This window comes from Dipteris shenzhenensis, chromosome 15 (genome assembly GCF_047967505.1).
Source record: "Dipteris shenzhenensis isolate YYH24624 ecotype China chromosome 15, Dip_SZ_1.0, whole genome shotgun sequence".
NCBI lineage: Eukaryota > Viridiplantae > Streptophyta > Polypodiopsida > Gleicheniales > Dipteridaceae > Dipteris > Dipteris shenzhenensis.
The window spans coordinates 25,702,244-25,728,406 of NC_141610.1; the positions used below are offsets into that span (position 1 = coordinate 25,702,244).

The window sequence follows — 26,163 nt, forward strand, 5'->3', positions numbered from 1 at the left end:
TGGTGATTATTAAAGGAGAGGCTCCTAACAGCTCCTTCACTTTTAAAAATTTATATCTCCCAAACCCAATATCCGTTTCAAGCTGGACAAATTGCAATATGTTCATAGTTTTGTAGAGAAAATTCACATCTACAAATCAAGCCTACTTGGCTTCCAGTTAAGGGTTTGTTGTTTGCATAGGTTATTTAAGCTTATGCATGTGAGAGAGAGATAGAGAGGCAATGGTAGATGAATAGCGAGAGAGAATGGTGCAGAGAAAGGTGAGAGAGGCAACGGTAGATGAATCGCAAGAGAGAATGGTGCAAAGAAAGGCAAGTTTAGCGCAAGCCCATTGACCATCAAACGGTTCCCCCATTTCTGAGCACATGTTAATAATGAAGGAGAAGTTGCAACAGGAAATGGCTCCCCATTGATGAGCGATGCAAGGGGCCAAGAGGAGGAGTAGCAACAAGAGGGAAGCTCCAAGAGAGTGCGTCAGGGAGCGAGAGAGAGAGTGCATCAGGGGGGGAGAGAGAGAGAGAGAGAGAAAGAGAGAGAGAAAGAGAGAGAGAGAGAGAGAGAAAACACGAGGTGCAAAGTAACGGCGGTGAGGGGGAATTAATGCGGAAGCAGAAGAAGCTTCTAGAGGAAGATCAAGAGTAGTGAGGGTAGCAGGGAAAATTTACATTAATTGACCATAAGCCTTAGTTTAATTTGTGTCCTCCCACACACATACTAATACTAATTCGAATTTTTTCTAACTGGGGGGCCCTATTTGGATGGGTGGTAGGTGAATAAATTCTATCTCAAATTTTGATCGGGCTTGCATGTGATTTAATTACCACTTAATTATCAGTCACCGGCATGGCAGCTCCTTCATGATTATTTGGATGCCACCACCCAATGTGGGAAATCTTGTCTATCCATACAGTGCACCGGCATACATGCAATTTAATTACCACCAATCGCCAGCATGGTGGCTTCTTCATGACTATTTAGATGTCATGATGTTAATTACCAGCCACAGTGGTGGCATGTGATTGCATGCCAGACTTTCATTTCGGGAAAAACTATTTTTAGTGTAGATAAAATCACCAGTCACCATGGTAGCATGCTAGCGATTACTTTTGGGGCAAAACAAGCAATTTAGTCTGGCATGCATGCAATTTATTTACCACTTAATTACCACTAGTTCAGCATGGTGGGTTCGGTCATGATTATTTGGACGTTTGGATGTCAATTACGAGCCACCGTGGTGGCATATGATTGCATGCCGAACTTGCATGGGAAAAACTATTTTTAGTGCAGTTCAAACTACCAGTCATTGTGGTGGCATGAGATAAATTAGTGTCTCATGATTCTAGAATTGGATGGGCTTGCATGCCGAAGATTATTTTTGGGGCAAAGCAAGCAATTTAGTCCGGCATGCATGCAATTTAATTACCACTTATTTAATTACTAGTCACATGCATGGTGGCTCCTTCATGATTATTTGGATGTCCCGACATTAAATACAAGCCACCGCATAGGCATGTGATTGGCATGCCACCACATTCACATCTGATTGGCATGCCACCGCATTGGCATGTGATTGCATGCCAGACTTGCATGCGATTTTTTTTTGGGCAAAACTATTTTTAGTACAGTTAAAACTAGTAGTCACCGCGGTGGCATCAGATTAAATAGTGGATTATGATTCTAAAATTGGATGTGCTTGCATGCCGATGATTATTTTTGGGGTAAAACAAGCAATCTAGTCCAAGTCACCATGGTGCCCTCACCTTTAATGATGGCAACTCAACTTTTGATTAATTGAAGATGACTCATAATTATTTGGATGGCACCACGAGCCTCTGGTAACCGCACTAGCTTGGATTTTGATTAATTAAGGGTGGCTTATTAAGATGGCTCAAGATTATTTGGATTGTAGCACTGAGCATTCAGTCACTGCTGTGTCTCGAATTTTGTTAATTTAAGGTGGCTCATTAATATTAGAGTGTCACTGTTGCTATTTAAATATGGCCCCAAACATGATTTGGCTATTTTTCTCTCATCTGCCCCAGCTTTTTTTCTTTGCTCCATGCTCCGTCCTCTAGCTCCCATCCACCATTGATCGGCTACCTTGCTCCATGCTTCCTCCTTTAGCTCTCATCCACTAATCTGCTCCCCTTCTCATCCACTCCACTGCTCACCCACTCTTTTCACCATGCTAGGAACTACAAGAAACGTAACCAACATTACCAACCCTTCTTGATACAACGTGATCCCAATCTTGTCTTCTTTCTTCTACAAGGTCATTGTGTTGCACTCACCAAGACTTGAAATTCGTGCTCTTGTGTATTGGACTAGTAATTGTTAGATATGCTCAATGCCCCACCCTCCCGGTAACCCCTCCCCAGTCCATTGCATTAGATCAGTTCAAATCAGATCAGATCTTCTAGCTAGTAGCTCTTCACCTAGTATCTGTCTAGATCACCATCTAAGCTCCACTATGGGAGTGCACGGGTGGATGGAGCCATCATCTGTACTACACTTGTATTGAAGGAAAATTTTGTTCATCTCCAGTTTCCTGTGTACTCTCTATTATTTGTTCAGTTTCTATTCCGTTGCACCGTGTAATTTAACATGGTATCACAGCCCAGGCAGCTTTAAGGATTGAAGAATAGAAGAGAGGTGAGGGCTTCAACAGCATACCGAGTGATGGCAATAGGAAGCGGCTCAACAAGAAGTAGCTCGAGTTCAATAGCTACTGCTATACCAATGATCCAAGCGTTGAGGATTTTCCCACCAACCTTCACTGAAGGTAAACTAGATGGTATGAACTACACTCTCTGGAAGTTTAAAATTACTGCTATTCTGGATTCATATGAGCTTCTGGAGATAGTATTGGGGACTGACTTAGAACCACAAGGAACCCCCGACCTAACAAATCCGGGAAGTAAGATACCTCCTAATGCTGACCTTCTACGAGCTTGGAAATGTAGGAACGCAAATGCTCTATGTGCCCTGGCTACAAGTACTACTGATAATGTTCTGACCTTGATTTAGCATACATCTAACGCAACTGTGGCCTGGAACATATTGAAGAGTCAGTATGAGATGCAGAATCAGACAAGGATCCAAAACCTGGAGAATTAGCTCGCAGCTGAGAAGTTTAATGAAGGAGAGATAGCAGAGGCATTTATAACCCAAATCAAAAATCTATGTGACCAGATGGTTGGTGCTGGGATACAAAAGACTAGCGAAGAGCTAGCTCGGCGGTGTCTCCGGATATGTCCACCAAGGTTGTTGGACTGGTAACAGCGCTTAACACTCACGTGAGACCTCAACCATTGTCATTTGAGGAGTTCTGTGCTTTACTTATGGAGGAGGAATTGAGGCTTAAAGCTTGAGATGGAGATGGCAATGGGGATGCCGCGTTCTCTGTCCCTACAAAAGGCAAAGGTGGTTCCTCCACCAAAGGTGAGTCCTCTACTAGTGGTGACAAAAAGAAGAAGGGCGGCAAGAAGATGTTTCAAGGAGAATGCTTCTATTGCAAGAAGAAGGGCCATGTGATTACAAATTTCCAGGTCAAGAAAGCAGATGAAAAGAATGGTACCCTGAAGAACATAGATAAGGGGAAAAAGACAGCTAACACAGCGGAAGCAGAGTTGGATCTATTTCTGGCCATTGAGGAAGAGTGTTCCTCAGTTCAAGAAGCATAAACCACTGATTCATGGGTGTTGGATAGTGGTGCATCCCATCACATGACCTAGAAGAAGGGTCTCTATTGTTCCATGTAGCCCTACAAGAACCCATCACTGTGATGGTTGGAAATAATGCAAAATCTCTTTTTAGGGTACAGGTACGGTTTCATTTGTTTCTGTAAATGGAGATGTTAAGAAACTATCTAATGTGTTGTATGTTCCACAAATCAAGAGAAATTTGCTATCAGTTGCTTCCATAACTGACCTTGACCATGAGGTGAGGTTCAACAAGATAGGAGCAAAAATTCTAGATAGTGCTAGAAATCTTTTTGGCACAGAAGTAAGGAGGAACAACTTGTATGATCTAAGTGCTCTTACAGCCACCACTGGAGTGGGCACAAGTAGACTTTGGCATGAAAGATTTGGCCACATCAGATTTGCAGTGCTGAAGGAGATGTAGAAGCAAGGTATGGTTGCTCACTTACCTGCAGTAGCAGAAATCAAAGAACCATGTGAAGCTTGCATAATGGGCAAGCAACCATGCCTTGCGGGGATCTTCCTATTTTGTATAAGAAAATTACAGATGTAACCTTATTCTTTAAGAGTAAATTGTTTAAGGGACATGTAGTGCTATACAAAGGTAGATATAAAATATTGGACATCTATGGGTGACTTTAGGAAAATCTATGGGTAACATAAGGCTCTTATGTGTACATGGCAAGGAATTATAACACATGGCCCGAGATCTTAAACCAAATAGGTTGCAAAAAAAGGTAAGGATCGAGTGTGTGTGACCTTTGAAGTACAGTACCTTCGAGTCCATGTTTTAAGGCGCAACAGCTCTCAAGACCCCTCTCTCATGCAAAAAACGGAGCCTAGCAGCCAAGGTGAAGTATTGTAGTAGCCACACAATCATATCAGTAGTTCATGCGGGGCCATGTAGCAATTAAGGCAGGGTGTGAGGGCTATTGTGCAGTGCCACAACACAAGGTCCAGGGAGTACAAGCTTCTAAAAAATTGCATGGGAGGGTTTGCAGCTCACTAGTCTGCTCACAGTCTACAAGAGGTAGTACATAGCGAATAGGGAGGCAAGGAGGCACGAGGCATAGTAAGACTAGGCATAGCTAAGGCTACTTAAATAGGCTAGCAATATGAAGTCGGGGGGGTGGGGGGGGGGTCGGTTCAAATAGTTGGGTAGAGGGGAGTTAGACTATCACGTAGGTTAGGGCAATGGGACTAGGTAAGCTTAGGTAGTATAAATAGGCTTTGAAGTCGGGGGAAGGGAGTTGGTTGGGGAGAGGGGAGTTAGGTTATCACATCGGTTAGGGAGTGATTTAGTAGAGGTCTTAGTTTTAAAATAGGTTTAGTTAGTCTAATTTAGTTTTAGCGCATTTAGGAAAAACTTTTATCTGTTTATAGCATAATAATGTTTTCCTTAGTAGACTATTTTAAAAGAAAAAAATTGACTACTAAAACCATTTAGAAAAATATAGACTACTCTAAAAGGCTTAGATAAATAAGAGAGAAAAATATAAGGTTAAATTAGGAGAATTTAAAAACTTGAAAATATGAACCACTAGATAAACATTTATAGAAAGTAGAATAGGTCATAAAAAGGAACAACAATAATGAAAAAAAAGAAAAAAAAGGGGGGAGGAGTTTAATAAAAAGGAAATAAATTTAAAGAAAAAAAGCAAAAAAAGAGGGGAATAAAATTTTAAAAAAATCATGATAGCAATAAAATAAGGAAGATTAGAGAAAAAATTTAGCTTTATTAGAAAAAAATAAAATAGATAAGTAAAGGAGTTAATTTTTGAAGGGAAACAAGGGCAGAGGGGGGGGAAGAGAGAGAGAGAGAGAGAGAGAGAGAGAGAGAGAGAGAGAGAGAGAGAGAGAGAGAGATTAATATATATATAAATATACACATATATACATATATTAACAAGGGGAATAGCTCTGACTAGGGATAAGTTAGGGCAGGGATTAATTGGGCAGGTTTGCAGGGACAAGAGAAGTAAGCGGAGGGGGGGAAGAGAAAAGTGGGCATACTGTGAATATCCAAATGTTAGTAACTACATGATTGCATGTAAGAGTGTAGAAAATGTGTGTGTGTGTGTGTAATATTTTACAACACCCATTTGCATAGTGAAAGAGCAAAGAGTGAAGCTAGACAATGGAATAGGACTAATTGCATTAACGGAAAAGTTTGTACAAGTCGGTGAATCCCTGTTTATAAAGGAAACTAGTAGTGGGCCATTTTGTGGGAATGAGTTTGTGGAAACTATATAGAAGTTGAGCAGTCTTGGCAAGCATCACTTTTATTGAAGAGGGGAGTTTGCCTACCTGCCACCATCCAACAAGGAAAATGATAAGAACCAGCTTTGACTTTAGTTGGGAAGACAGGTGTCATAAACACCCCTCCCTTGTTTTCAGGGTCACAATAAAACTTAACACTTTACCACAAACTAATCAAGCTTAGTTAGAGCTAACGATTGTAAAGCTATTTAAAGTAACTATTAGGAGAATAATGGGAAATAAAACAAAAAGGAAACAAATGTGAGGAATTAAATACACCATGATTAATAGGAGATATAATAAGCACATAGGTGTAAAAATGGGGTATGAAGAGAAATATATAAAAAAGGGGGGGGGATTAAAGGAAGGCGGGTGATTAAAAATTAAAGAGAGAAAAAAATAAAAAAGGTGCCAGGGGGGGTTCAAAAGAGACATACTAAAAAATGGGGAAATATTAAACCTATGTGCCAGATGAGTTGAGATCCAAGTTGGATCAAAAAGCTGAGAAGTGCATCTTTATTGGTTATTCTCTGCAACAAAAAGGGTATAGATGCTATAACCCTTCTACTCATAAGTACGTCTTGTTCAAGTACAAGATATCATTTTCTGTGTGTTCAGCACATCTAATTTTGTTGAGGACGTTGAGATATTGAAGGTTGGTTTGTCGCATTGGAGTGTGCAATTCATATTGGTTGACATTACTCTCCCAATATGATGCCAGTGAAGATGTAGTATTGGAATTGTTCACAAATATCCATGAGTCTTTTGTCGGGCTTGCTTGGCACAAGTCTCCACACAAGAGTACATCGACACCACCAAAAGGTTGTGAGTGGTTGTGTTTACTCTCTCTCAGACGCATGTCTGCTACCACAAGAGTGCTGTGTCTAACTAGCGAAATTTCATTGATTACAATTAGTTGCAAGTCTTGGTAGAGAAATGACAAGCACCACAATGCCTCTCTATTTCTCTCACATAAAGTGAGAAATCTGCCTTGGAAATTTGAAAGCCAATAGTGACAAGATACTATCCTATCTTGTCAGACCATGCTCTGGGTGCTTGCTTCAAGCCATACAAGGCTTTCTTCAACCTGCAAACAAACTTAGGATGAGAACAACATGAACATAACCTGGTGGCTGCTCCATATAGACCTCTTCTTGCAAATCACCATGCAAGAAAGCATTCTTTACATCCATCTGATGTAAAGACCATCCCTTTGATAGACCCATAGCAATGACTACTCTTACGGTTGCCATCCTTGCAACTGGATTGAATGTTTCTTCATAATCAATGCCATATGTCTGTGGATACCCCTTGACAACTAATCTTGCCTTGTATCTGTTCACAGAACCATTTGCACTGTGCTTCACCTTATAAACCCACTTGCAGCCAATTGCATCTTGTCTTTAAGCAAAGGCACCAATTTCCATGTAGCATTAGCTTTCAAGGCATTCATTTCTTCATCCATGGCTTTCTCCCATTTTTCTTTTCCCATGGCTTGCTCAAAAGAAGTGGGTTCTGGTTCATGTATCACTTTGACCATATAGGCATAGTAAATGGCTATAAATTCATCATATTTCAGCCTATCCACAGGATATCTAGCTCTGGTAGACCTGCACAAAATAGGCTCACTACCAAGTGCTCTCAAAACATCCCTTGTCTTCCTTACTCCAGGTGTAACAACAGAAGGAATACCCAACTCATCATCAAGGCTCTGTTTTGAGCCACTGGATTAACATAAGAGTGATCTGCATTCACATCAACCATGGGCTGATCTACTTTCTCTTTTCCTTTTCGTGATACTTGCATACCACTATTTGCATTGCTTTGAGGAGATCCTCTTGATCTCAATCTGCCTGTCCATGGCGAAGTATGTGAACCACTGCTAGAGGACACTACAGGTCCACTAATATTTTGTGATTGCTGCTGTGAATTCTATGCAGCATTACCATTTTGTGCATCTACATCATCAATCACATTTACTGGTTTATACTAACTACTCATGGCATGACGCCAAAGGAGAGGTATACTGGTAGGAAACCAGATATTTCTCATTTGAAAGTTTTTGGCTACATTGCCTATTAGGTAACTCTCTCAGAGGCACGAAGCTCTCTTCCGCCCTCAAAGATTCTGCAGTGACTTGTTTCCGACCTCTCCGACGTTAGCTCTGTCACATAACATAGACCAACAATCAGTCGGGTTCTCTCCACAAGAAAGCAAGGATAGATAGGATGTACTGCTCAAGAGACATAGCTGACTTAGCCTTGTGCACCAAGATCTTAGCTCTTGCTTCTCTCCCCTTTTCGGACCACAAACCAATCCTAATCACTCTAGACAAAAGTTAGGGAAAGAGAAGTAAATCTTGGTTCAAAGCAAACTCCTTCTTCTTTCGTCTTCCCTATGTCCAATAGAAGGTAGTTAGAATTTGGGAAAAAGATTTTGATCGCACAACCACTATAACTGAAAAATGGGTTGGGGCCACAGAAAGAACAAGTACTTTCCTCAAGGCTATCAAGAAGCGAGCGGATATCGCTAGAGCCACCAGATGAGCAAAAATTGACGACCAAATCAAGATTCTAGAGGAGGACGCAACAACCCAAGGACAGGAAAGACTCAAAGCTTTCAAAGACAGAGCCAGGGTGGAAGCAAGCATTGAGGCAGCGCAATCCAAAGTGTTCACAAGAGATTGGTGGGCAGGGAGAGGTGATAGGCCAAATGATGACATGTTTAGAAGCCTTAGGAAAAAATAGGCTTAAGAATAAATAGATACTCTCATACACGGATGGCTAATCCAAGATCCGAAAGAGATAGGTCACATTGTGGCGGAGCACTTCCACAGGATTCTTGGAGAACCTAAAACCCTTTCCTCGAATAAGCTCAGAGCAAGAGAAAAATGTCGACTAGCTAGAACATCTTTCTAGACAAGGAACTTTCCATAGAAGAATTAAAAGGTGTAGTTATTGCCATGGCAAGGGGAAAAGCTCCATGTGAAGATGGACTTTCAATAGAATTTTACCAAGAATTCTTGGACACAGTGGGCCCACGCCTCCTCCTCCTCTGGCAAGAGTCCAAGTCAAAAGGTTTCCTCGACTCACGGATAAACACAAGGATGATTAAATTGATACCCAAAGGAGGCCCCAAGGAAACACTCAAGAATTGGAGACCTCTTACCATGCTTAATACGAGTTACAAAATCTTTGTTAAAGCTTTAGCCATCAGACTCAAATTTAAAATGAAAGATTGGATAAGGGAAGTACAAAAAGGCTTCATCCAAGGTAGGCACATCCTAGAGGCCATCTTAAATCTTTGGGAAGGACTGGAGCACGCGGAAGAGACAAACCAGGATATCAGTTTCCTTAAAATAGACTTTCATAAAGCTTACGACAAAATGAAAAGGGAATTTGTTATGTCCTCCCTCCAAGACATGGGTGCAGGTCCTGGGTTTATTTCGGCTGTTGACACTCTTTTGAACCAAGCCAGAGCCAAGGTGGAAGTTAACGGAGCTATCTCCTCCTCTTTTACGCTTAAAAGATCTATTAGACAAGGCTGCCCCTTAGCGCCTCTCCTCTTCGCCATTGCTGCAGATGCTCTTGGCTGGCTCATCAAGGAGGAAGGAGACAATGGGAACATCAAAGGTATCGAGGTGGGAAATGGAGTACAAATAGTCTCCCAGCAATTTGCAGACGATACGAATGTCACATCGAGTGATGATGCCAGATCTGTGGAGAGCCTCTTTAGATGCTTGGACACCTTCTGCACAGCGTCAGGGTCTAAAATTAATCATGAGAAAACATGAGTCTTTGGAACTAGGGCGGCTCCGCCCCAAATTCTCATAGATAAGAGATGCAAGATCCTGAAAGAGGGTGAGATCTTTCGTGTCCTTGGAATCCCAATGGGGGTTTTAGATGCACAAACAAAGACAAATGGGACTAGGTAATTGACAAGATCAGTAAAATCAGCAGGTGGCAAGGGCTACAACCTTCACTGGCTAGGAGAAATTTTGTAATAAATCATTACATCTACCCGTCCATTATGTATTTTATAGCTTGCTGGTTCCCTACAAAAAATAATTTGACCAAATTAACAGATTGTTTCGAACCTTTTTATGGGTGGGCTCCTTAGAGCACAACAAAAACGCCAAGGTCAGATGGAACTTCTATACTCTGCCGAAAGTGGAAGAGGGTCTAAGAGTGGTTGATGTCGCAAAGTCATCGGCAAGATTCATGGCTCTCAGTCATGGGAATGGTTGGTGTAGAAGATGCAACAGAGCGAGAGAGGATATTCCACACTTGTTCATCAACTGTTCCTATTCCAGGGAACCATGGGATTTGATTCATCGACACATAGCTCCCTTCCCTTTTAGCTACTCGATCATTCTGCTCAGAGACTCTCCTAACAGAGCCCCGCAAAACTGGAACATCAATAGAGCGGCGTCAGAGATGCAATAACCTATTTAATAATATTTTAATGGATACTAAAATTGTGTTTGAATCATTATGTGTCCTCATAGGAATGAAGAGATAATGTCAAGAAGCTCGACCTTCTGCACACTCAAGTCCAAGACTTCTTCAAGGTTGAAGAAAAACTCGCAAATGAGGAATTCACGTTGCTGGACGAAGCAAGGCGCTGGTTGAGTTGGTGGAAGCCAAAAAAGAAGAGTTCCTGCGGAACAGTGGCACCTCAGTCCCCACCCTAGCCCCAACTCTAGCCCCAGCCCCCTCTGTCTTGCCGACTCCCCCTCCCTTCTTAGCTCGTCCTATGTCACCTCTCCCTGCTACTGTTGGATCAAACGTCGCTGCTACGTCAATGGATCGGATCATGCCTCCTCCCATGCATCCTTTTAAGAGACCAACCTCATGTGCAAATCCTTCCAGCGTCTCATACAAGGTTTGTCGAGAAGCACTTATTGCTGAACAATTCAGGGAAAGAATGTGCAATCCTAGTGCCCCTCCACCAGCTCCTATGGCTACTCTTACAACTCCTAATCCATCTCTGTCAGTTCCTGCTGAAGTCAAATAAGAACTAGAATAGATGTTTAGCTTACGAGGATGCCATCTTGATGGATCGGATCTTGTTCTGGGGTATTTCTGAGGACTACGTGTTTGCATTCACGCTTCTATGCTTTGATAGTATGCTTGTTGCCTATCACAGAAAGCTTTTCTGTCGATAACGCAAAGTTGTATATAACTTTTCTGACAATATAATATAACCTGATTTTTTTTTTTTTGGGGGGGGGGGGGGAAACGTATGCCACCTAAAAGTAAATTTAGTTCTTGCTCTCAGTCATTGCTTTCTCCTCCTTTTGGGATGGTAGTGGGTCCAATGAATGTCCCTCAAGGGATGAGTAACAAAATTGTAATACATTCATCCTCGTTGTCTTTATGGTTGGAGCTTAATTTTTATAAGCTTATGCTTGTCCTAGTTTTCTCACTAATGTGATCTCGTTTTTTGGCCTTCCTCTCTGTAGGCCTTAGTTCATGAAGGCTTCGTCTTGAAGATGGGCAAAATTCAGAATTTGTTTTTGTTTTTATTCGTGAATTGTTTATTGGTCCACGTGCCTATTTTTGTTTTTCATGATTGATTGAGGGCATGTGATCTCCACCTATTCCTCCCTCTTTCTCTCTCTTTCTATTTCAAGGCACCCCCCCCCCACCTACCCTCCCCGCCCCTCTCTCTCTCTCTCTCTCTCTCTTTTCCAAGCTTGACATCTGAGGCAGGCCTTATGAATGCTTTATGAGCATTCATTTTGTTAGAGCATTTGCAAAGCTTTAAGATTATCAAGAAAAATTGCCTTTGATATGAGTGGCACAAAGCAACAACACTAAGTTCATCATTTCAACACACAAAACAAACACATAAAAGAGGATAGTTTGCTCCCTTTCACCCTTGAGGTCCAAGCTTACAATGAAATCAAACGAGTGCAAAGTATTATCCAACGATTTTGATAAAATGAGGATCCTCCTCCCCAAGAGAAGCCAGAGCATTGGCAGCTAACAGGGTAGGCCATGGTGGACAATGTGCCCTTTGTAGTTGGCTGTGTGTTTGTGTACCCGAAGAAATGGGTGAGCACGGTGAGAATTAGGTTGGTTTCACACACAGGTGGACAAGGCAATGTGAAGGGGTGTTCAGCTTTGATGGAACAAAGTCATTGGTGGAACTTGTTGTCCGTTGGGATTTTTTCCCATCCGGCCTAGGCAGGCCACCCAAGGTGCGAGCAACCAAAAAGTACTCCGTGTTTGAGGCCCCATCTGATCTCTCATCCAATCCTGTTTGTGGAATTCACACTGATGTCCGCCCGTGTGTGAAACGTCATAGTGCCCAAAATGAGTTTTTCGTGGGTGAGCGGCGGACCGAGTGAGTTTTTCGTGAGTGGGCGGCAGATGTGGGGGTGTGAAACATGAGCCAATGGGCGGTGTGCTTGTGCATGATGCGTGGGCGGTGCCGATGGTGTAAACCTGCTTAAACTAACTGTAATTAAGCTATTAACCGCTCGTCCCAAGAGCAGGACAAGTTTGGTGTGAAGAGTGTGGTGTGAATGAATCCTGGAGGCGGTTGGGATCACCGAAAAAGGAAGGAAACAAAGCTTGCTTCAAGCTTTCATGGCGGAACACCACTCTCACTCTCTTCCTCCTCCTCCTCTTCTCCATCTATTAATAGCCTTCGTTCAATCTTTCATAACTCATTCCTTCATCGTTTCAAGCTCTACTCATTGCAGAACCTCCTTATACTCATCGCCAGTAGTAGCAGAAGCAACAGCTCCAGGAGGAGAACACGCAGAGCCTCCAAGCAAGAACCTTTCATGGCGGTTGTCCCTCATTCTGAGCCTCGGGAGGACGAGCAACAGCCGGCCAGAAGCAAGCTTCCAGCTTCCATGGCGCCGGAATCTCAATCTTAACCTCAGGAGCAATCCGGAGCAGCAGCAGCCAGCAGGAGGAGGAGCTTCCATGCCGGAACTTCCTCAATCTTCGCCTCAGTTGCAATCAGAGGAGAAGGCGCAGCAGCAGCAGCAGCAGGAGGAGGAGCTCCTCCTCTCCTTCCAGCCATAGTTTTCCTTTGAGCTCGCATGGCGGCATCCCAGAAGCAGCAGCAGCAACAGGAGGAGAAGGACGAGCCCCGGCCTCTCCCCTGCGATGGCGATGATCCGCCTCCCATCGATCTCCTCGGCGACGACGAACTTGGCCAAATCCTGCGCAGAATCTCCAGCAGACTCGACCGCAAGGCCTGTGCCCAGGTATGCCGGCGATGGCTGCGCCTCGAAGGATCCACTCGCACCAGCTTGCGCATCCTCGACCCCCAGCTCTTGCCCGAATTCATCCCTCGCTTTCGCTTCATCCTCACCCTCGAAGCTGGTCGTGGCCTCTGCGACCCCGACCTGGCTCTCGTCGCCCGCAGCTGCCCGCGCCTGCAATCCCTCAACCTCAACATCAGCAAAACCAGGGACTTCGTCGACCTCAACTTCTCGGAGGAATACGAGTACGATGCTATCGGTGACGAAGGCGTTTCTGCACTCGCAGCGGGCTGCAGGGATTTGCAGAGAGTGCATTTGAGGTGGCGACAAGGCGTAGGCGATGTGGGCATCACCGCCTTGGTGAAGTCTTGCGACAATCTCACGCATCTCGATCTAGCGCGATGTAGCAGGCTCACGGATCAAGCATTGCAGGCAGTTGCGCTTGCATTTTCTCTTCAGGTGCTGATCTTGAAGGGCTGTACGCGGATCACTGATCGAGGCCTCAGCTCTCTTGCATCGGGAAGGACTGCCCAGACACTGAGACGATTGGATCTCTCTGAATGCGACCAGCTAACAGACATTGGCGCAACTTCTCTACAGCAGATGGCCGTCCTGCAGGTTATATATCTTCCCGAGTGCGGCCCCAGAATTACAGATATCGGCGGCGTGGCCCTTGCTGCCTTGACAACCCTCCAGAGGCTAAACCTGTCCTGGTTGATAAACATTTCAGATGTGTCAATCCTTGCTATTGCAGACAATTGCCGAGACCTGAGGGAATTGATCCTTTCGGGTTGCGAACTAGTTACAGGAGTTGGCGTCCGCGGTTTTGCTCGACATGAGGCTTTGCAGGGTCTTACTTTGTTGGCATGCTACAACATCTACAGTGATGATGTAGAGGAGATAGCCGTCAAGTGCACCACTTTAGAATATCTTGGTTTGGACAGGGGTTTGCGCCAATGGATTCCTGCAGCATCGCTGGCAGTTATCGAGAGCCGATGCAAAATAGAATGGCTATGATAAGTCCACGGGGAACTCCTCATTTTGAAAATAGGTATTTTGATCTTCAAACAACTTTTTCACCATATTGCATTTGCGTGCGCTGTAAAAGTTAGTAGGACAGGGTGTTCAAAGTCAAGATTTTCCACCATCATGTGTCGCTATCAATAGGGCAACATTTGTAGGAGTGAGAGCTGTTTTTAATAAGTCAACCTGCCCGACCACCTGCTTTCTCTTTACCTCCATCCTTATATAAAGTATCCAACCTCTCCTGATCATCATATGTTTCCCCATGGGTTTACACAAGCCATTGTAGCAATGTTAACCAGGGTGCAGCTTGAGAGTAACAAAAAATAAGGGCCCAGTGTATACAAAAAGACAAGATTGGATACGCCAACAATTATAAGAGCAATTGCAAAGGCGAGAGACTATGCTTACGATTAACAAGGACAGAGTGTAGGAAAGGATTTAGCCAGAGGAGAAAGAAGAGGATAGAGTAACAGAAGGGAAGGCGCAAAGAGATGAGCGGAGCTCGAAGTAGGTTAGAGAGCGAGAGATGTCAAGTCACAATACTGAGGCTTGAGTATCTCTCCCTCACATCCTATCCGTAGCACTCAACCTTTGTAGAAATGAGACGGATGTTTAATAAGACAAACTGACTGACCACATGCAGCAAGTTCCCTTTAGCTTCAACTGAGCTATCCTTTTAAGGCATCCCAAGTATGAAACCAGGCTGCTCTCCCAGATCATATGTTCCCTATCCCTTGTTTACGCATATACATGCTACTTTAGCAATGTTGACCACTCAGCTATTGTGCGGGTGAGGCTTGAGAGTAACCGATCCAGAATAAGGGATCACCCTCCGAGCCTGAAGTCAGCCAGGTATAACACCACGTCAAACCCATGTGTCCCATACCATGGGAGTCCACCAGTCCAGATATTCTGCCAGCAGAGGCCTGCTCAAGGCCTGGCATCCTAAGAGTCCATCTTGAGGGATCTCTGTAAATGAGCCCCAATGCCTGCTGATTGCAGAAATTAATTGACCAAGGACATTCAGTCTTGCTCACAATAATAAGTGCATCCAAGTGCAAATGTGTAGGCGAGAGAAATTTATATGCGCTTATGCTTAACAAGAACAGAATATAGGAAAGAAAAGAAACATGGATAGAGTAGCAGATGGGGAGGTATGACTGCATGTTTTTTTAGCCAATTGCAAGAGTCATGTATTCAATGTTGTAATCTTGGGACTGGACTGAGGCCAACCAGCATTTTTTTAAATTGATAAGTTGGACCATGTGAGAAAGTATGAAAGCATATAGGATTGCGATTCCATGGTCATTCACATGGTAAGGTTTGTTGCCATCAAATTCCTGCTTTCAGAAACCATCGCTCCATGTTTCTTAAAATGGCTGCTCCAGCATTTGTCTGCATGATGAACATGTTAGAAATAGAGTACTGTGAATGTCTAATACAGCAGATAGATCTAGGAGACTCTTTCCAAACACTTAGAGATGCACGCACATGCGAAAACCTCACTCAGAAAAGTACAGTAGAAAGGAGAGAGGAGAACTCAGACTTTATTCATCCACAAGCATGGGAAAAACAGTTCAGAGGAGAGCTAAACACATCCAGCAAAGATGCTCAAGACGCTCCTCGATCTGGTTGCCTTGAAAGGCTTCAGTGCGGGTGGTGAAGTGTGCCAACCCCCCCCCCCCCCCCCCCCCCCCAACAAGAAAAGAGAGAAGGAGAACTCAAGGCTTTATTCATCCACAAGCGTGGGAAAAACAATTGAGAGAAGAGCTAAACACGTCCAGCAAAGATGTTGGGTAAAACAGCAATCAAGAATGATTGCACTGCTGAGATCTCTAAGGGAGCTTTATGCTCAAGGCACTCCTCGGTCTAGTTGTCTTTATGCTCACTCTTTTTCCCCCCCTCTTCCTCCCTGCCCTCAAAATAGGCCAACCTTGTAGGGGAACAGCCCGACCAGACCTGCTGCTCCAACCGATATGTTGCTGGAATTGTCCTACTGCCAAGCCTTTAAACAGGCACAAGACAATTGTGCACAGGTTTACCAGCCCAATCTGCATTCCAGGTAGCCTACCTACCGTGGTCTACTAAGCGCACTCCTGATGTTGGGTTAGTGACCATTCTTCTAATGCCCTCCCTCGATGACTTAACTGTGGGCCAACACACATACATCTAATGCTCCAGTTGGTCTCTGGGAAGAGACTTTGTGAACACATCTGAGATGTTATGGGATGTCAGACAGTATATCAGTTCATCATCTCTCGATCCAATGAAATGGTAATGAAATGCAAGTTTGATTGCCACACAAAATATGCTCCAAATCCAATTACAAGCTGCAATACAAGAAGCCTTGTTGTTCTCTGCCTCCGTTGAAGAAAGGACAACCTTGCTAAGCCATGAAATGGCGCCTGATGAAAGCATGAAAAAGGAGCTTGATGTCGAGCATCTGGTGTCCCAACTCCTATCCAATTAGAATCCTCCCAGCTCCACACTTGTGCTGTGAGTGATCCCGTATGTGCTGGAAGCAAGCACCCTTCAAGTACCTGAGCACCTGCCATCTTGCCTTCCAGTGATTTTCCCTTGGTTTTGAAGAGAACTGGCAAAGTAAGTCAATGGCAAAAGAAATGTATGGCTAGGTGTTGGTGAAATAAAGAAAACTGCCCACTAAGATACATGCTTGCATCCACCAACTGAGAAGTATATTTATTACTTCAGCCCGACCTCCATCGGTGTCACTGCCTCCTTGCAATTCACCATCTGAAATTGCTTCAGAATCTAACAACAATACTTCTCTTGGGAAATGAAGATGTGCTTTCTCTGTTTGACTTCAATTCCAAGGAAGTAGTGGATCAGGCATCTCAAACTCCTTCATCAGGAGCTGCTTGACTAGCAAAATCTTCCTCTTGTATCTGTAAGTACGAAGTCCCAAGTGTGATTCTTTATAATTCTGCCTCCATGGCAGCCCACCATTCAGGTACATTCTTTGCCTTTTCAAAAGACCTTGGCTCCACAATCTGAGCCACTAAGGCAGCTGCAACCATAGTAGGCTTCTCAAATTGATGAATCAAAGATTACAGCTATTGTAGATGCAAATCCACCTCCTAGCCAAAAATTTATTAAGGTAATCAAGCTCTAATGGGTCAATTTATAACGTGTTCATCTTAGAGTATGTTTCTTTGGATTTGACCATTGTATAGACTCTTCATTTCATGTGAATGGATTTAACATTGTAAAGTTTTTGCATAAATGTTGAAACATGTAAACCCTATTGCCTTTCTAAACCTTACAGCCTTTTCTTAAAATTACAACCCTTTCTTATCCTTAAAGCTGTGAAAAATTCCATCAACCTCCCTGAAAAATGACACTTATGGTTTTATTGGCTCCTGTCCAAGCTGAGCAATTCCTTCTCATTTGGACAAAGCAAGCTCCCCTGTTTTGGCTTATGTATTTTATGTTGAGATGGGATATTTTTCATGTCAGTTGTCTTGTTGAGCTGAATAAATTGTTTTGCACTTGATGGGTTCTAAGAGAATTTGTATATTTGATGTAAACATCAATGTTCACATATACATATGGTCAGAACATCAGTTGGCACTGAATATTGTAGGGCTCATAAGGTTTCAAGATGATGTTTATGCATTTGGATTGTGCCCCCCAATGGTAGCATGTGGTTATGTTTGATTTCCCTAAGGTGCAAATCTGCAGCGACTAGTGTGCTATGCCCATTGTGCGGTCATATATTCAGCTTCCTTGGTTTTCGTCCTATGTCCAAAATGTTTGCGGCTGCATGAACTGCCTCACCCAACAAGTCCTCTTCCCCCATCAACGTTGTTAGCCCCATCTCTACTATCACGTTGTTTTTTCTCACTGTGCCCGGTTTTACTAGGATGTGCAGGCTCTCGTGAGCTCTCTCTTAATCCCATTCTTCTTACAGACAGCATCAAAAGCTTCCGAAGTGAACTCTCCCTCCCCCCCCTTCCCCCTTCTGTGTGGAATGCCTTTGCTTCTTTCCCAACTCTATCTCCACCTTGGTTCTCCATTCCAAACGTCATGACCTTGGAAATGAATGAGTAGACATGGTCCGCAAATGTTTGAATGAACCAACTCTAGTGGACAGCCCTGGATGTGGCCTCCTTCGGGAATGGTTTTTGCCGGTGCCCTCCATGCAAGCCTTGCCACACCTACTATTGATGGAGTCCATCCACTATATCTCCCTTATGCAACTTTGGCAAGGTACCATAGTTGACATGACCAAACCTCTCATGCCATAGTTGGGAGCTGTCTATGTTTCCATGAACTATATAAATGCATTGACCTGGTGCGGCAAACCATCCTCTTCAACTCATTGTGCCAAGATCTCTCCAATCCAATTGATCTGACGAAGCCCTCTTGATCGTCGAGCTTCACCTTCATCATCGTCGAGCTTCACCTTCATCTTGCTCCTAGTCATCTGACTCACAGAAAGCAGGTTTTTGCAAAGATCGGGCAGGTAGAGTACACTGGAGATTACCTTCTTAGTTCCTAAGTCGGTGATGTAAGGAATTCTATCCTCATAGGACATGTCCGGTTGTCTCCCACAATCATTTTTGAATCCGAATGTGCCGGTTCCATAGCTTTGAACCAGCTTTTTCTGTTTGACATCAAGATGCCCCATTGTCAGCATACCAGCCTTCTTTCTTCAATCACTGCATGTGCGGAACAATGCGTGTTGACTATGAACAACTCTTTGGTTGTTACATTGGGTGATTCGGACTTGGTCTCTTCCTTGGGGTTGGCTTCCTGAAGCACATCCATGGGCTTCAGTTATGTTCTTGTTGTAACCTTCCAGAGCTTCCTAGCCACAAGGTGGCTCTGGATCTTGACCTTCCAAATGGGATAGTTTGACCCATCCGACTCTCCCACATCTCCGAAGTTGGGAATGGAATTGGGGTTGCCATTTCTTCTGAAATTACAGAAAGCAGAGGATAGTCTTTGCTGTAGAATCAAATAACCACGTGCATCTTACTTGAACGCAGGCCACCTTTGAAGTTGGAGGTCTCACTGATGGTTGTAATACCATGTTAGAAATAGAGGACTAAATGTATGAATCTCTAATGCAGCAGATATCACATGTAGACCAAAGAGCTTGTAGCTTGATGTTTGACGCTAGACAAGTACAGCTCTTATATAGAGCACACACACACATATGAACACCAATGCATATGGGATAACTCCCAATGTGACACGTGGCATCCATAGGACGCACTAGACTAGAATTCACACTAGAACACACCAAACTGACTCATCTTGACTCCATTTCCTAACATTCAGTGTGGCTGATGGAGTGTGCCCCGCCTCCCCCCCCCAAACCACCAAACTCCCCCTTTCCCCAAATAGCCCGACCAGTCTGTTGCCGACCCTAACTTGCTGTTGCCATTGACCTGTTGCTGGTATTGCCCTACTGCCAGGGCCTGTAAATAGGCCCTGGCGAACACTGTACCAATAGGATGCTATGCTGTCACTCCTGCTGTGCTGGCAGGTACCCGTACTGCTGCAGACACCTCTCTAAACAAGCGCAGTACAAATGTGCACAGGTGTACCAATCCATTCTGCATTTCCAGGTAAGCGTACCTACCCTGGTCTATGAACCTATTGTGTTTCCCTCCTCATATGAGAGCTCACAGTTAGGTTATTGGCCATTTTTTTGATTGAACACTCCTAAAAACTTCAAGCACTCCAACGCTAGGGCAAGATGGCATGTCCTCATTCGATTATAAAAAGGCATCTTTCTTTAGGAGATCCATGAGAGGAGTTGCCTTGTTGGTGAAGTGCTAACCCTATAATCTTGGACCAATGCAAAGTTGAAGGCAGTTGCTCACATGACATGAGCTTGTCGAGCCTTGTAAATGTGACAGGCATTACCCTCAAATAGAGGTGCCAGGGTCTATGAGTTTTGCAATCGATACTACTCGTGTGAACCCATCAATTCCTGAGCAAGTCGAAAGATCCTCTCAAGTAAGTGAGTCCTGAGGGTTCCACTCTGATCCCATGACATCCCAATATATGCCCAAGATACTATAAAAGTGCATTTGTTGGCTTTAGCATAGAAGTGATACCTCAATATGTCAAGCAATTCTCTGACATGTGTGATATGTTCCTGCTTGCTCTTGCTATAAGTTATAATTGAGGATTCCATAATAGAAAACCAGTATAATTGGATAGAAGTGGTGACTATATCTTTTTTTTTACTAGAGAAAAGAATATAAACTCTTTGATGACATGGGCACCAAGGAAAACTTCCCACTTAAGGCTACAAAATAAAAATACAAGGATATCCCCCTTGTTGGCCAAGGGGTTACCTCGTATAAAGGGCTGAACAAATAGCCCGTCCGGTGGCTGAACAAGGATATCTCCCTCTTGAACTTCAGCTTCTTTCTCTTTGACTTGCAATCCGGATGCACTTGGGGGCAATGATGGAGCTTCTTGTGCCACTGTATCAGCTGGGGCTCCGTCTCCTAAAGGAAAACATCCTTGTTGAGATCTTCTTTGACTCAGGATTATATAAACGGTAATCTTTTGACTCCTCATACCCAACGATTTGGTTGCTTCTAGGATCCACCTTTGACCTGGTGTCCTTATGAACAAAATCATATGTGCTCGAACCACAAAAGCATATGCGTCAAAACCTAAAACCCTTAATTGCTTACTAATGGTTTCCTACCTAAATGTGCCTCTAGATGTGTCATTTCCTCGACCAGTGCGGTCATTGTCCTATTTAGGATGTGGGCAACCTTGCTTCACCTTGAACCAACCTTGGAAGATCCTTCCCCGTTGGCATCAATAGCCCCATTTCCACAATACATCAGTTCTCCAGTTAGCTACCCATTGTTGGGATGTGCATGCAATTGTCAACTATCACTCTATGTCTTTTCTTTGCAATAACTATCAAACTCATTATAACAGCCCCTCCTCCCACACACACTCCCCATCCCGCCCCAAAGTATTGGTTTTGAATGCTTTCAGTCTGTTACCTGTGTCATTCTCTAACTTAGCCTACTATTCCTTGAACTTATCCAAAACTTGAGATTTCTTATCCAAGCTATGCCTCTACGTCATCACGCTTATAATCATCAATGAAGGTAAATTTTTTTTTTGACATAGAACATTATAATGGCTCAATGGCTTGAAAAGTAGCCTCCTTCGGGAATTGATCCCAGTGTTGCTTGCCTCCATGCAGCCTCTATAGACATCACTTGATCCTGTAACATGTGGAACTCCATCCCGCATTCTCGCCTTCTACATCTGCCCCAAAATAGTGTAGCAGACATGTCGAAGTCTCTCAAGCCAAAGTCTAGAGAGTCTTGTGCCATTGTCCTTCGACTTCATGATCACCTCTGTTAGAAATGATCCAACGGATGGTACGCACAGCGGAAGACTGATAGTAATGCCTAGGAGCTCACATAGTGTGCGTGTGGGGTGTGGAATCACAAACTTCTTAACTTACGTGCATAGATGTGCAAGCCAGTAAATAGACAATGTTCAGAGACAAATATAGAAGCAACACTTTATATTCCCGTCCGTCCAGAAACTAGGACAGGATACAATACCAAAATTTCCTTCTACTACAAGCCTGACACTTCTAGATCTGTGCTCCACCTCGAGCATCTGTAGACTCCCTGTCTAGTGTGTTCTTCTCCACCTTACTGCCTTTGAATCAGCCTAGGTGGGCAGCCCCTGCAAAGCTTTGCCTGCAACACACAGGTCCCCTTGGTCCTCCTGAATGTAGGCTCCAAGATAGCTGCTCCACTGCTCCAAACTGCTTGTGAATGGCTGCTCCAGAAGATGATGATCTCAGCAACCTTCTGTCCTAGAAGATAGTCTAGGTTCAGCCTCTCCCTGGAGCCAAGTCTGCAGCAACACCTCTCTCCTTCATTTCCTGTGTAGAGGAAGCATGGTGGATGTGCTGCTCCTTTCTGCTCCTCCCAAAGCTGCTTGGCTGGATATCAAATGAGGCTTGAGGCCACTCAAGGGCCCCTTGTAGAAACCGACCAGCAGCCTCAATCTGGCCCTCAAGGGCCCCTTGTAGAAACCGACCATAGGCCCTCAAGGGCCCCTTGTAGAAACCGACCAGCAGCCTCAATCTGGCCGACCAGGCTGCTGCAAAACCTCCCTAAAAGGGCTCTCATAATCAGGGCCTCTGGCCCACAAAACTAGGGCTTTTGGCCCTCACTTCAAGGGCTGATGCCCTCTTATATATGCAGGGTCCAGCCCCCTTCTGCCCTGCCATTTTCTAGGCCTGCTCTGCAATTCCGTCTTGCCAGGTCAGATCCAGGGCTTCATGCCCCTGCCATCTCTCCTACACAAGGTCTCTTGTGCTGTCCACACGACAGTTCATGTGCTGCCCATGTGGCAGCCCCATTATCTCCAGCTCTACCTCCCCCATGCTCTCCTCATATGGGGCCTTACAGATGGGGAGGTGACCATTCCAACAACCTCTTCATTGTTGAACTCCACTTTCATCCTGTTCTTAGCTAGCTGGCTGATGGAAAGCAAAGAGATTTAAGGATAGAATATTTGAAAGTACAGTAAGCTCTCCTATGCTTGTCATAATGGGAACACTTTCAATCCTTTCAACTGGGCACTTGTAGTTGTGACCCACTGAAATCTATCAGCCTGTCCTTCCCTTCTTCACAAATCTGACCATGCTGCTCCACACCTTGTGAGGGGCTTCCAAGAGCAGAAATTACAGCTCAGGAATCCAACAAGCATTCCAGAAATGAAGGACCCTCTATTAGGAACAAATCATGAGGGAAAGAGCTAGTGGCTCATAAACCAGCCATTGGTTCTAGATTCAAGAACAATGCACAGACTAGAGGTCTAGATCACCAGGAAGTTAGTTTGATTGAGGGTCAAGTCATCCATCTCATGCCTCATGCCCAAGTATCCAGCCTACTACTCCTAAGGCCAATAGGTGTTATGGTCTCTAGGAAATCCATCACCTAGGACACTCATGAATTGAACCTCTGGCTTTTATCTATAAGACAAGCGCTGATGATTTTGGCCTCTAATCCCAACTATAGAAGTCATGCCCCAAACAGCCTGCGTTTCCTCAAAGCCAAGATTCTCTAGGAATAAGTCTACATTTCTTGGATTAGCATTGCTTTTCTTAGATAGCTCTATCCACGAAACTAATTCTCAACTCAATACCCTATCTTCTTTTTAACCCCTAGTTAGACCACTCATATCCTTAGATCAATGTAGATCTTGCATCCGCCGTCCTGTCTCAACCTAAATTAACAATAATATAAGAGTCTACCTATTTTGGTTTACCAATTGATATATGTTAGGTTGTTGGAAAGCAATGGAGCTGATAAATTGAGCTTGGAAGCTGAAAATGAGGTGTAAGTTATTGTAGTAGCACATAAGCGCAAGATAAGTACAAGTGAAGTGATGGTACGTCTAGTCCTAAAGCCCTAGCTTGATCAACCCCTAGGGCAATATTTTAGTTATATGGCTGAGTTTATGTTAATGAACTAATAGTGCACAATGTGCACACTAGCATACACACTAGCCTACAAGGCCATACCTCGGGCTAAAATACCTATCAAAACCTCCTCCATGGTATGAATGAAACACTCTAGAAACATCTCAGAGATGGCCACCAAATCATGTATGACCACATGGGGTAGTTGGTGTCATCAAGCTTGTCTGTAGGAGCAAACACACCATAAAGATCATTGCCTACCTACGAATGCAAAGAACCCAAAGAAAGTTCACTGAATCAAATGACAGTGCTAGGCAAGTGCAATGTTTGATTTTGACCACAAAAGGTCAATGGCTCGCACAATTTCTGTAACTGGAATGACCTGCAAATAAACTAAGGCACAAAAGTAAATGTGACATAGGAAGGGCAAGGCAGGTCCAAATGGTTTACAAAAACACTTGCACAACAATTGTAGTAAACACAATAAGTCCTGACTAATGCAACATTCAACTCCAAAGGAAAAGTGATTATACGACACCTTCTTGAGAGCTTCAAAACTGCATAAAACACTGCTACACTACTCCAACTAGTCTAAATCAACAAACGAGAGCTAAAATGAACCTCAAAACTGAGGCAAGAGCTCAATAACTGAGAAAACGAATTCCAAATATGTTTTTCTAGAAAATAGCCCTAGAAGGATGCACAAACTTGCTTTGAAGTGGCTTAAACAATTACAAAGATCACGGTAGTAGTTCAAAAATGTTGCAACAATAGCCAACTCGTAGAAATTAGCTCCAAAGGCACTCGCACTACCAAGGAATTATTGTAGTAGTTAATGGGAGCTTATAACTGCTTCAAACTAAGCTGTACAATAGGGAAAAGATTTTCAATGCTCCTATGCAGGTTGGAAACATCAGCAGTAGACATTTCCAAAAAGCACCAAATGGAGTCACACATAGATACCAACTCCGAGGAGCTCTAGACTATAACAAGATGAGTTGCAGTTGTGCAGAACAGTCATTGCTGTTGCAGATGGTGGTTGAACGTCTGGGGCAATAGTTCATTATTTCTCACGATGGAAGTCTTCCAAATCTACTAGAAATAGACAAGACCGGTCTTGAACACCAATCTAATACCAGTGTTAGGTTCTTGAGAAGCAATGGAGTTGAGAAATGAGATGTAAGTTATTGAACAGTAGCACAAGGGTGCAAGAGAATCGCATTTGAAGTGATGGTATATCACTTGCCTGGTCAACCTATGGGGCAAAATTTTAAGTTATAAGGTCAACTTTATGCTAATGAACTAATAGTGCAAAATTTGCACACTCGCATTATACACTAGCTTTTATGGCCATACAACGGGCTCAAATACCTATCAATATCTCCATGAGATTGCATGGAAAGGCTCGACTGTTACACGTGAATATGCTCTCTTAAAAATAAGTAGTCTAGATAGGTGGCAGTCCATATCCATACAAACTATGAGTATAGACATAACAGACGTCCACTTGAGTAATAGAATCTTATAAGAACAAGTACTCTTTCATGTCATCTTCATCTAGAACACATGAAAGCAAATGATTATGTCTATGGATTAAACCTTTCTTTCAAATACAAGAGAGAATCCAAACATGCCGTTCAAATTTCAAGAAAGAAATCAAATACATGTTCAAATTTCTTATTTTAAATGCAAGAAAAGATTTGAGAGATAAATTATATTTTGGTAAATATTTTACTAAACTTTCCATAAGGAGAATGTTCCACTCAGGTTGTTTATTTACTTAGTCACATATCTTCTCCTTGAAATTCTCCCATTTATCCCCAGATGGGGTCAACTAGATGTCATGATCCTAGTTAGGGTCAACATCAACCTTCTACTCATTAGAGTCAGATTATAACCATGCATACTCTCTTGGGCTTGCTACACCATAGACTTCACTTCTTCTCCGCTTCTTCCAAAGAGAGTATCAATTCTCTTTGCAAATCTAGGTTTTCTACACCATAGACTTCACTTCTTCTCAGCTTCTTTCATACTTACATCTGGATGCCGTAGTAGCTAGGTCAATTCATCTTGTAAATTGAAGAAAGATCAATCCGATGCTTGGTGTGGTCTTGCTACCCGTAGGTTCCATAATCTAGGATCCTAAAGAGAACTTGAGGAGGGCAGACAAGATATCGAGATCTGGCTAAATAATGAGCTACAAGTTAGGGATGATAGAAAATGTTAGGTTCAGCTAGGGAGGAAGGGATAAACACCCACAAAGTCATCTCTCATAAAATTAATGAGGTTGTAGAAGAATAGACAAGTTTTACATGCAAACTAACTAGCTGATGGTGATAGAGAGAGTAGTGAATAGGGCAAATATTAGGCAAGTTGGGTTGTGCTCCTAGCAAGAGCTTAGCAAACTAAGGATGATCCATCCTTATATCGATTGCCCACCTGGGACTTAGATACCATGCGTTATAAAAATATATTTGTGCTGAAAAGGCATC

General features: G+C 43.4%; 1 protein-coding gene across 1 annotated transcript; it reads left to right on the forward strand.

Moving 5' to 3' along the window:
- Nucleotides 1-12,566: 12,566 nt before the first annotated feature.
- Nucleotides 12,567-14,301, forward strand: LOC147893596 (F-box/LRR-repeat protein 4-like). The gene has a single exon (XM_087386245.1). It carries the CDS (start codon nucleotides 13,021-13,023, stop codon nucleotides 14,200-14,202), a length of 1,182 nt encoding a protein of 393 aa, XP_087242371.1. The 5' UTR covers nucleotides 12,567-13,020; the 3' UTR covers nucleotides 14,203-14,301.
- Nucleotides 14,302-26,163: the final 11,862 nt, after the last annotated feature.

Bases quoted from the DNA above. Each gene is read 5' to 3' on its own strand.
- LOC147893596 (XM_087386245.1), top strand. From the start codon at position 13,021: ATGGCGGCATCCCAGAAGCAGCAGCAGCAACAGGAGGAGAAGGACGAG.